Source organism: Myotis daubentonii, chromosome 1 (genome assembly GCF_963259705.1).
Source record: "Myotis daubentonii chromosome 1, mMyoDau2.1, whole genome shotgun sequence".
Lineage (NCBI taxonomy): Eukaryota > Metazoa > Chordata > Mammalia > Chiroptera > Vespertilionidae > Myotis > Myotis daubentonii.
This window is the reverse complement of record NC_081840.1, coordinates 135,368,484-135,383,580: the sequence shown is the minus strand read 5'-3', so window position 1 is coordinate 135,383,580 and position 15,097 is coordinate 135,368,484. Positions and strand designations below refer to the sequence as shown.

General features: G+C 36.8%; 1 protein-coding gene across 2 annotated transcripts in view; it reads right to left on the bottom strand.

Moving 5' to 3' along the window:
- Positions 1-456: 456 nt before the first annotated feature.
- PLXDC2 (plexin domain containing 2) overlaps positions 457-15,097 on the bottom strand; it is a 425,945-nt gene continuing 411,304 nt past the window's right edge. For both annotated transcript variants that reach the window (XM_059660677.1, XM_059660673.1), the window contains one exon: positions 457-10,506. In XM_059660677.1, coding sequence (XP_059516660.1) covers positions 10,390-10,506 — 117 coding nt within the window. In that variant the 3' untranslated portion in view covers positions 457-10,389. The remainder of the gene's footprint in view (positions 10,507-15,097) is intronic.

Below are 15,097 nucleotides of genomic sequence, written 5' to 3'. Positions count from 1 at the left end.
CAATCATTTCCAGTTTGGGAAAGGGGATGGAATAATTGAGCAACTTCAATAATTCATTTGAAAACTCATTGGAGCTCATAAACCAAGACGAGTGACAGAGACAAAAGCTGAACTGAAACACCCTGACTTATTCCAGGATTAGGATTTAAACTGCCAGCTAAAAACTCAACTCTCTGATCCAGAAGAGCTCAGCATTTGAGCTCTGTGGGTTGTGGACAGGGATCAAGTCTCCACACATTTGCATCGATGCCATTCTAGGTCCTTCATTTTCTACAGCTCATTCTAGTTGGTATTGGCACCCTCAGTAGGACAGGCTCAGAACAAAAAGGATTTCCTGTGTGTCCTTATCCTGTAGCTCTGGACACTTCACTGATTGTCTTCTGCAACAGGTAAAATGTTTCTAAAACCAAAGATGGAAATGAAACAAAAATATGTTGAAAGACAAGGGTAAACACATTTAAGAAATTAAAACAAAATGATCATTTATTGTTTTTAATATGTAGTTAAATATGACAGCAGTATTACACAAATTGTTCCCTTCTCCCCTTTCTAAAATCCCAAATTTGTTGACTTCAACTGAAAGTGAAAAAAAATAGAACAAAACATGATTTAATTCTGAAGATAGCATTCAACAGAGAAAACACAGGTAACAATTGGTCACCACCTGCTTCCAGACCTTTAAAGATGAATTCTGTCACGATGGTGGTCGATACACTGGCTTTCTTACAAAATTATTACCAGGGAAAGAAAAAGATTTCCCATGTAGTGTAAGTAGGACCAGAAGAACTATAGAAAAACTTGACTTAAGAAGCTGTGTAAAGAACACTTAATGAATTATTGCAATCATAGGGATCTTTAGATAGCAAATCAATGAACTATAAGGAAATACATTCAAACTTAGATAATTTTTCTTACAGTGAAAATAATCAAGAAGCTTGCAGAAGTATGTAGCATCTGAATTACGGAATTTAAACTGGATTTCAGTAGAGATCACACCTCTTCTGCTATCAGACACCATTAGTGCAAATTTAGATACAATCATTTTTACATTTGCAGGTTCAGGTACATCAAGCATGAGGTCATATGCGTATGTTATTTTTTCATGAAGAATTCAGCCTTGGAATGTCTTATTAACATAGAAAAGGAAACAAAAATGATGCCCAGAGGACTGGAGTAACTTCAAAATGCTCAGTTTTCCAAGCACTGTATTAAATTCAGTTTTGGAAAACCTCTGCAAAATTAACCTTCACCTGAAAAGCATGTCCTTGATTTGATGGAAAACAGTGAGAAACTAGCTTGCAATGTGCTGTGCTCACCCACACAGGCTCTCCTCTTGTTTGAGGCTGACTGAGTTTAGAAGGTCAGATTTCCCCCGCAGTGTTCTCTCTCAGCAGCACCACAGTGGGCTTTGTGATCCTGACAAAGGGGACAATTATGCCCACTTCGAAAGGCATTTACAAATATTCTGTGTGCTGGTGCAACTGGCATAAAACACAGACAGCCCCCTGGGTGTCCAACTTTTCCTTTCACACTTCAACATTTCAAATTACTACAAGCAGAATTACCAGAAACAGTAGTAAATTCCTGGCATTGGGAGTTCCCATGATCCCTGCTGGCATGCAAAAAAGGCTGTCTTTTTCCCCCCCTGAAAATAATGTACTTCCCAGGCACTGTCCAAATACCCCAAATGAGGTAAATGAAAGATTTGTTTTGACCAACCTCTGAAAAAACTGAACCCTGTCAGACAGAGCCCCAGAATTTAGTAGTAATATATACAAAATGTCTGTGTCTAAAGAAACTTAATTCATTGACCTAAAATTATTTTAACATTTCTTAGCAAGAGAAGCTCTGATTTCACATAATGGTATTTTCAGAGTCGCCTGGTGGAGGACACTTAATTTGAGAATTTATTGCCCTGCTACTAATATGACAAACTGAGTGTATTTTTGTTCAAACACCTTGAAAATGATGACTTAGACTCGACTACAGTGTCTAGACAATATTCCTTGAGTCTGGGTCCTGCGATGGTCAAACTTCATAGAGATCCAGCTAGGGGTCATAGTTGAAAGTTCCCTTTCTTATCTTTTCCTCAGAAAAGTTACTTCTGTTTTCATTGTATCTTATTGCCTGGGTATGGTTGGCTCCCTTGTGGTTCCTGGGATAAGGGAACCAAAGAACATTCCTTGTAAGTCACAGGAAGATAAATACAAGTCTTTTTCTGGTTATTCCCTGACCGTAAGTAACCCAACTCCCTACAGCAAAGGCCTCAGCGATTTATAATGAGTGCCATAGAAGTACAGGCAGGTGACGGCTGAGTTTTAGAGGAGCTAGGGGCATCCTTTGCTTTCTGTATGCCATGTGTTTCTAGCATAATTTACAGGATCTGTGCTCCAGTATCGGAATGACCTAAATTTGAGCTGAACCTAATTGAATATTTATTTGCACGTTGCTCTGAAGAAGTTGAAAACTGCTTGGTAGAATATTTTGATATTTATTTTTTCTCTGAATTACCCCCCATCCACCCACTCCTATGTTTTTATCTCTCCCCACATAGCAAACTTCTAAAATTAGTTTCATGCTATGTGTCTATTCCATAGGCACAATAGGTTTTTAGCTGGGTGATGAATAAGAGATATAAATACATAGTTTTATAATGCTTGGGGACTCAGATACTATGTTTAAAAATCAACATGGCACATCAAAATTTTTTACTGTATTTCCTTAGGAGAGAATTTCTTTTAGTAATTCTCAAATGCTAATAAATCTTAGAAATTAGAAAAAGATGAGTACTAGCATATGGTTTGCATTATTTTTTCCAGCCTTTTGTTCTGGATTTAAAGGAACATAAATCTTTCAGTGTAGACAGTGATCTGGAAATTAACAAGAATTAACATTGAGAAGCCAATGATGATGTAATTCACAAACTTCTAGGGAGACTTGATTCAAAAAATTAGGTAACTTTACTCTCATAATTACCACCTTACTTCTTGGCAATAATCATTGTGAGAACAGTGGGCACTAAATAGCTTAAAAGTTATGTGAGGCAATAACGAGGCAATGGTATTACATTTTAATTTGAAATTGAATATCCACTTAATCAAAATGTTAAGTAACACCATATTGTCTGATAGAACAGTAGTAGAGTAGAAAATTATATATACACTTGAGGCTCTCCTCGGTTATGGTTTTCTGATTTCCGTGATTGTCTTATGAGAGCTCACTTGTCAGTATTCTATACCCTTAGACTTACTTTGCAAAGAAGGCTTTCAATTGTGTGTCCATACTAGCAACTTGTAGTCAATAATTATGAATGCTTTCAAAGTCTGGTTGGTCTTTTAGCAAAGGAATAAAGGGAGACATGGTATTCCAGTTGGGCGTTTGTTGTTATTTGTGGGAATATCAAGAGGCTGACTTTGTATAACTTCTCCAGGTATTTTAATTGGTGCAGAAGAGACACAAGTACAAACGGATGGGATTCAGATTTATACATAGGAAATGACTGATCCTACAGGAAAATTGGCATAAGGCACATCAAATTAGTAAAAACTTTGGCCTGACTTGAAACTCCCAATTTTCAGTTACTTGGGACGGTCAAATGTTTTGTTTTTGTTTTTGCCCCCATAGAGGGCCCCCCTCCAAAAAAAAAAATCAGCATCAGAAATAGAAACCTCATCCAGATATACTTAAAATTAGAAACGCCGAACTTCAACTTCTCTGCATGTTTGGAAGCTAAAGATAAAAGGAACAAGATTTGTAGATGTGTGAAGTGACCAAAAGAAAACACCTCAAAGCAAAGTCTCTGAGATGCTACAGTTTCTGAGACACTACAGTTTCTGAGATACTACAGTTTCTGAGATACTACAGCAAGTCCACAAACTGAAGCAAATGTTACCACAGTAGCTGTTATAGCAGCAAACATAACTGCCAAACAGCCTAATCTCTAGCTACCAAGTTTCCAAGTTTCCAGAGATTACTAATCTTCTCCCAAAACATTTGTAAAGTCAAGAGATGGAGAAATAGATGAGGATATGATGTTGGGTTGTGGCTGAAATAGTGACTTTTTACAGTCCCGTCTAATGCAAAGAGTTTATGATTCCAAGTCTTATTGTAAATGGAAACCTATCTATGATAAACATTAAGTGATAAGGGAAACAGAAAATTTCCTTTTTTTATCCTGATATATTTTGCTCACTAGCTAATTCAGTAGATTTCCCAATCCCTCCAGGGGACATTAGTTGTCACAACTGCATTGTTTTGTGTGTGTGTGTGTGTGTGTGTGTGTGTGTGTGTGTGTGTGTGTGTGTGAGAGAGAGAGAGAAAGAGAGAGAGAGAGAGAGAGAGAGAGAGAGAGAGAGAGAGAGAGAGAGAAAGAAAGAGAGAGAGAGAGCGCACTCCTGGCATATAGTCAATAGAAGCTCTGGAAACTGACAAAACAACCTACAATGCTCAGGAGGACTTCCACCCCTACTCCCCAACAAAGACTAATGAGCCCCAAAGTGTCAACAGTGCTGAAGCTGAGGACACTTGAGATGGTCTGATAAATGACAAAGAGCCACACACATCTAAAGTGCAAATGCTTCTCCGATACACTGGTGTTTCTGGAATATCTTAAAAAATACGATGTTGATAATTTTAAAAAATGCAACAGATATTGGTGCAAGAAGGTGAACTATTATGCTTAGTCAGAAAGAATTCAAGTGTCCTGGAAAGTTCTGTGTCCAGCACAACTTTGGATATATAATTTTCTTCTCATTAATGAAATTAACACATTATTTAAAATAGAGCAAACAGCACAGATGTGCATGCAACGATGTCCCATTTTTCATAAACATTCTTCAGGCAAATACTTGATAGTTCCTTATCTAAATAGGATCGAAAATTGGAATTGGATAATGAAATAATATTGATCGTACCTTCTTGCCAAATTGTGTTTAAGGATTTTGCCATACTACAAACAATTATCACTATTTGTATTTATTACTATATGCCACAAGATCTTCAATAAATATTTAAGTTGATTGAGTGGTTAAATGAATAAACAAATAAAGGAATGAATGAAAGTGCTCTTTAAAATGTAAAGTGCTTTACAAACACAATGTAGTATGAGTATATATGTAATAGGTAATGCTGCAGACCTCATAATATTTGCTCAAAAAAAAAAAAAAACCCACGACAACAACAACAAAAAACCTTCTCAGGACAAAAAAAAGTTCAGACAGTTTAGAAAGCAAATAAAAATTGTGATTATATAAATGATAAGAAAACCTGCTATGAATATCATTCATTTTCAGGTACATTGGGGAAGAAATGAAACAAAGGCAGAAAAAATTTAAATGGCAAAAAGAAATAGTATTGTTAACTTAGATAGTAACAGGTAGGAGTGGGGAGGCGGGAGGAACCTGCAAACCCAGACAAAGATCCTGTAATAGCTAGAACTTGAAACCACAGACTGTTATTAAAATGGCGCCATTCTGAAAACAGCAACATGATAGAGGAAGATTGGTCCACTGTTCTACAGGACAGAGTAGAGAGTCATACAGCACATAAAGCTAGAATTTAGAAGGACTGTGCCTTCTGAGATGCTTGGTTGACCTTACCTGCCGACAAAGGAGTATGGACAAGGAGAACTTGAACAAAAATAACCTGACAGGAGTTTCAAGTTCAAGACCTAGTTATGACAATGTGAAAATTACTTTTCTCTCTTGGACTCAATTTTCTTATCTGTGAAATGAAAAAGTTGAATTAGACGACCTCCCATGATTCTGGCATACAGATGCTGATGCCAAGAGTGGGGGCAGGGATGAGAAGGAAAAAGCAGGAGCAATCTTTTGAAATTAGTAAAGCACATAAAGTAATAAAATATCTGAAAAATGTCTGAAGAAATACAAAGCAAAATAACATTTTACAGGAGCAAGAAACCATAACCACAGGACATATTTTTCAATTAATCTTACTTAAATATTCATTTCTCATCGTGGAACGGATGTGTCTTGAACCATAACATAGCTTATAGCAAAACTTTTTCTCAAATATGCAGTAAGTCCTAGGACCCTCACCAAATTTATACTTCTTCCGAATGAGGAAATAAGAAGATTTTTTTGCCAACAGTTTAATAAATTATACTCATCTGAGAAAATGTATCATCTGCATATTAGCATAATTTAAATTAATTTTATTCTTTTTATGCAATATATAGCCTTCATTTGCAAATTTTTACAATTAAAATTAAGTTCCACATATTTATATTTTAATGTGACAGCCCCTTACATTTGTGTTACGGGGATAAAAAATATTTAAAGTTATTTGCGTTTGAGGTATTTCCTTCTAAAGGGAAGCCTGCTGGCCGGCTCCTAAGCCTCCCTTTGCTGTGAAGAATAAACTGGGAAATTAGAAGAAGCTAGAGATGCTAATGACTCTACTTAATAAAGAAGTGAGCCAGTTGAAGTATGAACATAGAGGCCTTTGGTGTGGGAGAGGACAGACGGTTGGGAGAGAAGTCATGTAGAGGAATTAGTAAGAGAAAATATTAAGATGGGCAAAGAGAAACCTAAGTAATTTGTGTCTGCTTTGAAAGTATTCTCCTTTGGCAGTTTTTCAAGAAATGTATTGATCTCATCGTCTTTGAATGCTTTGTGTATTGATGAACTTTTTTTCCTGAATGCAAATGTGTGCTGGTCCTGAACCAAGAGCCGTGCTTTATTTGGGTTGCACTGACATATGGTTTTAAAAGACTGTACATTTAGTCAATCTGCATAATAATCATCTTGCAGGAAAGATAGGATGCAAATATTTTCATTTTCCCAAAGTGCAAACTCTGACTCATGGAGATTAAAGTGACTTTGCCAAAATAACATAGTGGACACTCAAAGTTGTATCAGCTGGTATTTTTTTTCATTATTCCATCATGCCGCTCTGAAATAAAAATGCTTAGTTTAGCTAAGAACTACCAAATCTTCGTTATCCTTCTCCTTTTTTTCTCAAGGGAGGGGGCTGGAAGGAAAGATCCCAGTAGCACCACATAATAGAATTCCTGTGACGACAGGGAGATTCTGTATTGTCCAACATGGTAGCGACAAGCCACATGTGGCTACTGAGCACTTGAATGTGACTAGTGTGAGTGAAGAAATGAATTTTTATTTAATGTTAATTAATTTACATTCAAATAACCACATTTGTCTAGGGAATATAAGATTGGACAGCCAGCTCTAGAAGCTACATGTGACAGATTAACAAATGCCCTAGGTAACTTGAACTAAAATAATAACTGGAGCAAAGTGTAGGTTATCATGTATCTTTAGTTTTCCATTTGTTAATATATCTGGAAGTCTACACCCTTTATAAACAAACCAACATTGTGGTCACTGCTATCTGAGTTAAAGTATTTTTCTTGACTTTTAGTACTTTTATGTAATCATTGAATATTATTTTTGCAAATAATGAAGATGAATAACTAACTCCCTGTATATTACCATTCACTTGATTTCTGCAGAAGTTTGCATGTTTTCCTTTGCTACTTTTAATTTTAAAATTGTGATTCTCTCTCCATGCTCATAGTTTATTAAGCAGTGTACAGACGTGTCCTTTTTAATATATTATATATGTACAGTTCAAAGTATCAGCATCTATTCTGAATTTCCCGAAACTTCGTGTATGTCTGCTCTTCTGTTTCAATAAATGGTCACCAAGAAGGAAACAGAGACATATAAAATAGATTGAAAATTTCATGAAAAAAAGGGATTCAGCCAGCCTTTCCCCTGGCCACTAAAGGATTCATGCTCAACAGAAACATTTCACCACCCTTCAGTCGTCATTCTGTTAGGAAGCTTTCCCACACTTCAGCAGCCTTTTTCCTTTCAAAAAGTTGTATCTATCACTTGGTGCTTTAGTTCACTGAACAATTCAGAGGGTTTTATGTTTTTCTACAGAATGGCCGATTCTCTTGAATAAAAAATGGAAGAGCCGTAACCGGTTTGGCTCAGTGGATAGACATAGAGCATCGGCCTGCGGACTGAAAGGTCCCAGGTTCGATTCCGGTCAAGGGCATGTACCTTGGTTGTGGGCACATCCCCAGTTGGGGGTGTGCAGGAGGCAGCTGATCGATGTTTCTCTCTCATCGATGTTTCTAACTGTCTATCCTTCTCCCTTCCTCTCTGTAAAAAAATCAATAAAATATATTTTTTTTAAAAGAAAGATGGGAGAGTATAAAGATAACATTGCTATTTCAAAGAGTTGTGTAAGAAGTTGGATATATAGGCAGGGTTTATATAACTGTCAATCAACTGCTGTGAGAAGCCACACCTACCACATAAGCTAGTGAAAGAAGCATCATCTTATCCTAAAAGGAATCGTCTAAGTGTCCATTATGTCTTTGTAGAATACCAGTTGCACCAGTTACATTGGCAAGTCATTTGGTTATCGCTATCTGATCAAACCTACTCCACAAAAAAATAAGTTGGGATAGTTCATATAAACTGAACAAAGCTACGCAGAGAGATTGTCATCACATCCTTCAATCACCTTGTCTGTCAATTTTTTTTGCAATTATGAACCAAGTACTTAGGAAAAAATTACCACCCTCAACAGATACTTAAAAATATAAAACAAACTGCATGGGATGGAAAATGGCATTAGTTTACATGAGACAGTTGTGTAGATAAATACGGTACTGTTAGTGAGCTGCTGTCATTCAATGTAGACACTGTGTACAAGACGTTAAGCTGTTAGTGAGGTGCTGTTTAAGAGATCTCTGCTTCTTGATACCAGAATCTGCAAATGGTAGACATTGTACCCTATCAAAACCAACAGCTTCTTGGCACAGGATGTAAGTTTCATGGGTCAAGATGTGATGAAGTTGTACACACAGTACCTTAATTTAAACTTTAGGAGCTCAGTATTTGGATATTAGCCACTTTCCTCCTCAAAAGGATGCCTTTTCTATCTTCGTTCAGGGGGAAATTTCAAGATCTGGATTTTCTTTACAGGGCAAATGACAGCTCCATTTAAGGAGTGTTGGGCATCTGGTTTATTTAGCCAGGGAGGGAAGGAGTCGATATGAATGAAAGGTGGCTCAAATAGGCAGGACAATGATTGGCATTGTAACCAATTGAACCACTTTTGCTAAGTGACATAAAAATATTCTAATATTAAGGATTATTTTACAACTCTATGGAAGTATGCAGTAATGCACCTTGCATTTGTTTTGTCTTCATGACAAAAATGCACTCTTAGAGTCACAAGAGCCTGCCTTGTGTTAGTTATAAAGAAAAATATATTTATATATATTTATGTAACTACTATGTGCTTTAAAGAAAATTACTGTATGATTCAGCAGGGTTCTTTCATTCTTTTTTTTTTATCACCAGGGATATGCTGACTTGAATGGCTTCTTAGAAGGGAATCGACAATGAAATGGGCCTTTAGTACTGAAACAGCAAAAAGTAAAAAATACCCATATACTAAGAATCCCTTAACATTTTTGTTTAAAAAGTAATTAAGGAACTACTCATCCTTTTGTTTCCTTCAGCCAAGAGCAACTGTGGCTTCATAGGACTTCACAGTTGGGAAATGGAGGCAATGCTTCGTAAAGCAAATCAAGTTTTATTCTGAGGAGCGAGAATAGAAAGCTTCATTTGCTACTCCCTCTTTCCTAATCCTTAGCCAACAGGTTGGAAATTCTACCACAGCTCATAAAAGGGCATTCGTTAACAAGGAAGAGGGAAGCATAGTTTAAACCTCCTGTGCAGATAAAAGGTTCATCCTATAAAGTAATGAACCTATTGGAACAGGTGGATGTAGACCAGAAAAAACACAATCCTTTGGCCACACGTCTGATGAAAAGATAGAAAATTTCTTATTTTGTGTTTGTGTTGTTCCTGCGTGAGCTATTTTTCTCAGCAATCTTGACATTCATCATTGCTCTTTTGGGTGGAAGGGTTCCGGCCTTGGAACACAGTTATCTTTGAGACATCGGAGAAGAGTATATGAACCAAAGGTGTAGATCCTTTGTGAACCAAAGCTTTGTTATTAGTGTTTTTGTTCTCGATCCCTTTGCAACCCTGCACCTAAGCCGATGGCACTGTAATCTTGTCATAATTCTGGGAAGTCCACGCGAGATGTTCTGGGTGAACTATAGATGCCATCCTCAAAGGAATTCTATGTTCAGTGGTAAATGGTGGCTTTTATAAGTTTTAGTTTTTCTCTTACCCTTCCTGGGCTGGGCTTGTCCAAAAAATCTTGTTTCCTTCAGGCTACAGCAGCTTAGGGCTCCCTGTGTGTGTGTGTGTGTGTGTGTGTGTGTGTGTGTTTGCTTTTTTTTGTCTTAATGGTATAGGAAAGGTTTTAGTCTTAACACCTGTAAGCCAGCACTGGTGCTGTTCTGTCCGAGAAATCTTAGCACTGCTCTGATACAATAAAACCTTCCTTCTCTCCCACTGGTTCAACTTCAGCATAGGCTGGGTGGCCAGAACCTCTTCGAAACTTCATCGCAGGCCATCTGCTTGGGCGTCTCTAAAAGAGAAAATGGAAACACAGTGAACACCAGGGCGGCGATCACATCAGAAGAAAATATATTTGCCAAGTAGTTTAGATTAACTTCTGAATTAAATTTAGTGATATGTGAAATTCTCTGTTATTGCCACCACAGTTGGAATTACCTACCCACAAAGCCCCATGACTGCATTTCCATTCTGGTACCATCAGCCCCTCTTAGGTGACAGGCATTTGCCATTCCTACCCCCATCAGATTAGAGCTTCTCAAAGGTAAGCTTTACGTCTCATGCATATTCATGTCTAAAAGATACTACAAATGCCCAAATGTAACTAGGCAAAAATGAACTGTGGTAGAAAAAATGTCTTCTTACTATGTAGCCATTGACACTTTCTCTTCTCTAGAAGTCAATAATGACATTATTTCATTTTATTAATTAACTTACTCAAAACTCAAGGCCATAAAATTCTGCAGGGTACTTAGAAGTGTACCTCAAATTAGGTGCCAGATTTTCTGGCAAATAAACTAAAAGGAAAACCATTTAATATCTTAAAAAATTATTTATTAAGCTGAGACTTCATATATATTACTTTTTGTGCTTGAAAGTAACAGATGCCATGTCCTGAAAACTGAATCCAGCTTCGGAGGGCATGAACCATCCTGACCCTATGAGCTAAATAATTGCCCATATGGTCACGAGTCCTAAAATGCAGGTTATTTCTATCGACAAAGGACTGCATGTCTCCCCAGTACTCCATCCATCAAACAAACACTAAAATTCATTTTATGGTCACAATGACACTAGAAACTATCAGTCTTCTTTATGTCTAATAAAGTCTACAAAATTATGTCTACAATTTTGGAGTAAGTAATATAATAAATATTGAAGGAAGTTTATTTCTACCTAAAGAATTTCAATGTGAAAAAAATGTTAAATATTAGTGTAGATATCCTGGCATTTGGCAGCTTTCTAGATTTGTCAATTATATTCCAATGTCAATTATTAATGGCTGCAGAAGAATTTTCATACCAAGTATGAATGAGTATTAGTTCTACTTCCTGAGAAAATACCAATTTAGGTAATTACATTTTGCCTTCTAATAATATTATGTACTGTCTATGTAACATTATGTGGTCAGAATGCTTTATATGTGTTAGCTGATTAAGTCCATGATGTAAGTAGAACTGAATTATTCATATTTTTCAAAAGAACAAGTTAAAACTGAGAGAGAGGTAGGTAGAAAAAATAGTGTGTCTCTGTTGGAACTAAAAATCATCATCGTTAGAAATATACAAAGCGTCTCTAGGCAGATGGCCCTATAACTCATGGTTACTCCTGTCTGTGGGAAAATGCCAATATGCCATTGTACTCACTATTTATGATCACTACTCTGGTTTCAGTAACTTCACAAATGGACTTCTGAAGCCACAACTGCCCTAGTCCTTCTTTGAGTCAAGCAGCTCAACTAAGTCTTATTTCTGAATCCCCACATTTCTAAGACCTACCTGGCCTGTGGGTCCAGCTGGCAAGTATGGCCTGTGAACTAGCGCTAATTAATGTACAACCCAGATAATGAGAATGTTGATAATGATGCCTGTGAAAGTTATATTTTGTTAAGCTCCTAACAGTAGTTCATGCTTTGTACTAGGTGACTTATATATGATCACATTTGATATGCAGAACTCCATCATTTATATTTTTTCACACTTGTAAAGTTAGTAAATGGCAGAGCCAAGATTTAAAATGAGATCTATCTACTTCCAAAGTTAATTCTCCCGACTGTAGAACTTAATTCTTAAAATTCAGTGGCTTGCGTATAGCTTATCTGAAATTTGTGAACATGGTTCTATTTTTATTTCAGTCTTAAAAATATACCCTTATCAACAACTTTAGTATTCTGTTAATAAGTCAGAAACATTAAGTTAATTATTCTCTGTATTAGCTGAAAAGAATGCAGGATTAATAATGCTCATCATGTACTTTGTGATGATAAAGTACAAATAAAGTACAAAAATTTTGGACAGTGAAGCTTCCTCTGTTAACATAATTGTAACTTATTTTCTGAATTAATTACCTTAAAATTTTCTCTTGATTTTTCCTACTATTTGTTATAAACACACACACACAGACTTGCCCCATCAACATTTAAAATCACCAGAGATCCCGCCACTCACACATAATTTGCTTCAACTTTCAGTGTCCACCACTTATATGCATTTCTAGGAACAATGAATCATTGCACATACTGTTTTAAGTAAACACTGAAAAAGAACTATGCCTCTACAATATTATTTTAAATGTTTGTAGTGTATATTATTTATAACTAAATGTTTTATATAATCAACTTGATATTTGAGGTAGTTTTCCACATTTTTTGACAATATAAATAACATTACATTGACTAACTTTGCTACTCATCTGATGAATATATCTCTTACTAGTTCCTTTTATAAACTCTCGGAAGTAGAATTATTGGGCCAAAGCGAAAGCACAAAATATTTACAAAATCAGAAATGTCTAGTATGGTGCCAGATGCTGTGTTGAAGGACATATGACCAAAGAAAGGTTTGGAACATACTAGTAGTTTCTGGTCCCTTTGGGAGTATGTACATGTACTCCTGCTATTTTTGCCTAGATTAAAATAAAATGCCTTTTTCGATAATGATATCTTAATATAGCTCTTTTTTTCTTTTTGTTAAATAACTTTAAAAAAAAATCTTTATTGTTTAAAGTATCACATGAGTCTCCTTTTTCCCCCATTGACCTCTCCCCAGTCACCCCCACCCCCACAGCACATACCCTCACCCCACTACTGTCTGTGTCCATTGGTTATGCTCATATGCATGTAAACAAGTCCTTTGGTTGATAATGATATCTTAAAATTCATAATTGAACTCTAACAAATATCATACAACTGGGGTTTTAAAAATTTGGTCTGATTTTACATTCTTTTACATTTTCTTGATATCTCTAGCTTAGCCCTAAAGATACCAAAGAGTAATAACTTTACCAAAATTCTGCTTTCTTTCTAGAATACTTTCACATATAACACAAATTAATTATATGATCTTAAATCATCTGATTTCTCTGGGCCTTTGTTCCTTCACTTGTAAAATATTATCTAAGGGTTTGTCCTCTAAACTCTTAGGATCCTTATATCGGCTTGTCTGAGATAATTGCCTTTAACGTTTTTGGGGGAAAAAGAGTGATTTAAAAATGCCTCTGTCTGGTGGTTCTTCTGATCATTGTCCCTCCTGCCTCTCTTCACGAACTTTTAGGATTTCTAAATTTAAGGGAAACCTATATAAATTAGTCCTAATTGAAATGCTTTTCTATGTCGATAATCTTCAGTCCTTCAAAGGTTTCCTTATAAAAGAAAATAATGGGGGCAGTTCTCTGTGAGGGAAAAATCTCTGAAGTTGATGCTATAACATGAGGCATCTATCTAGTGGACAAGGGGGTCTAGACACCTGATGTCTAGCACTGCCACAAAGTGTTGTGGTCACAAGTCTGCATTTTTATGTCTTTCTCAAGGCTTAGACATGTCTAAATCTGACTTCTTTTTAGGACAGCGAATTCACATTCCTGCAGAAACTGATCGGGGAGACAGGATCACTTGCTAGCAGGGCAGGATGTAGGCTGAAATTGAAAAATTCAAATCAGAGTGTAGCGGAACTCATGACAGAAATTCGGGAAGTAATGCCTTAAAACATTAGCGGGCATAATGCGTGGGTGAGCTCTAATTTCATGCTGGAGAATTATTTATGTGATTAATTACATTCAGAAGTCAATGTTCACATTGATATGCCGGCTTGGGTGGGCTGCGCAATCAGGTATTCTCCCTAATTACTCCTTCAGTACTATTAATTGAACAGTCATCCAGATCTGTCTCAATGGTCTGTGGCACGATAATTAGCTGAAATATACATAAACAAACCTGCAGGGTACCCTCAGTTAGCAGTGTACACACAACTGCAGCTGGAGACTTCTCTTCGAGCTCAGTCAGCAAAGCAAATAGGCCTTTGAGTTGGGTTAGATGAGCTTTGAAAGGAAGTTACTAGGCATGAGTGTAAAAGAAAATGGACCAGATTTAAAATTCAAGGCTCAGTTGGAAGACACTTGACAAGCAGCTGGCTGGAAACTTCTGGTGTTTTGTGCTGCCTTCTTCAGTGAACAGGGGGTCGTAGAAGGAAGCTGGGACCAGACTGAAACAGCATCTGTTAGTCCCCATCAGAGGACTTAGGTAGTCACATGATGTCTTTGTTACTCAGTTTCCCCATTTGGAAAATGAAATAAACTAGATGATTGTCTTTCAACTTCTTTTCTTTTTAAATTCAAAAAGTGTTTGTCACAGACCCTTTGTTCCACTGAAATCTTCCCTTGTAATCCAAACCAGATTGTGCAGAGTAGGTCTCCCTTCACTGGGAGGGAGGAGCCCCTGCTGACATGCTCTTCCTGAGCCATGAGGGAGCCTGTGGACCCTACACCTTCTCAGAGCATGTTTTTGGAAACTACAGAACTAAATCTGCATTTCTCAGGCTTGGCTGCGCATACAGGTCACAAGGGATCCTGTTAAAATGCACGTGCTGATTCATCCGGTCTGGGGGCAG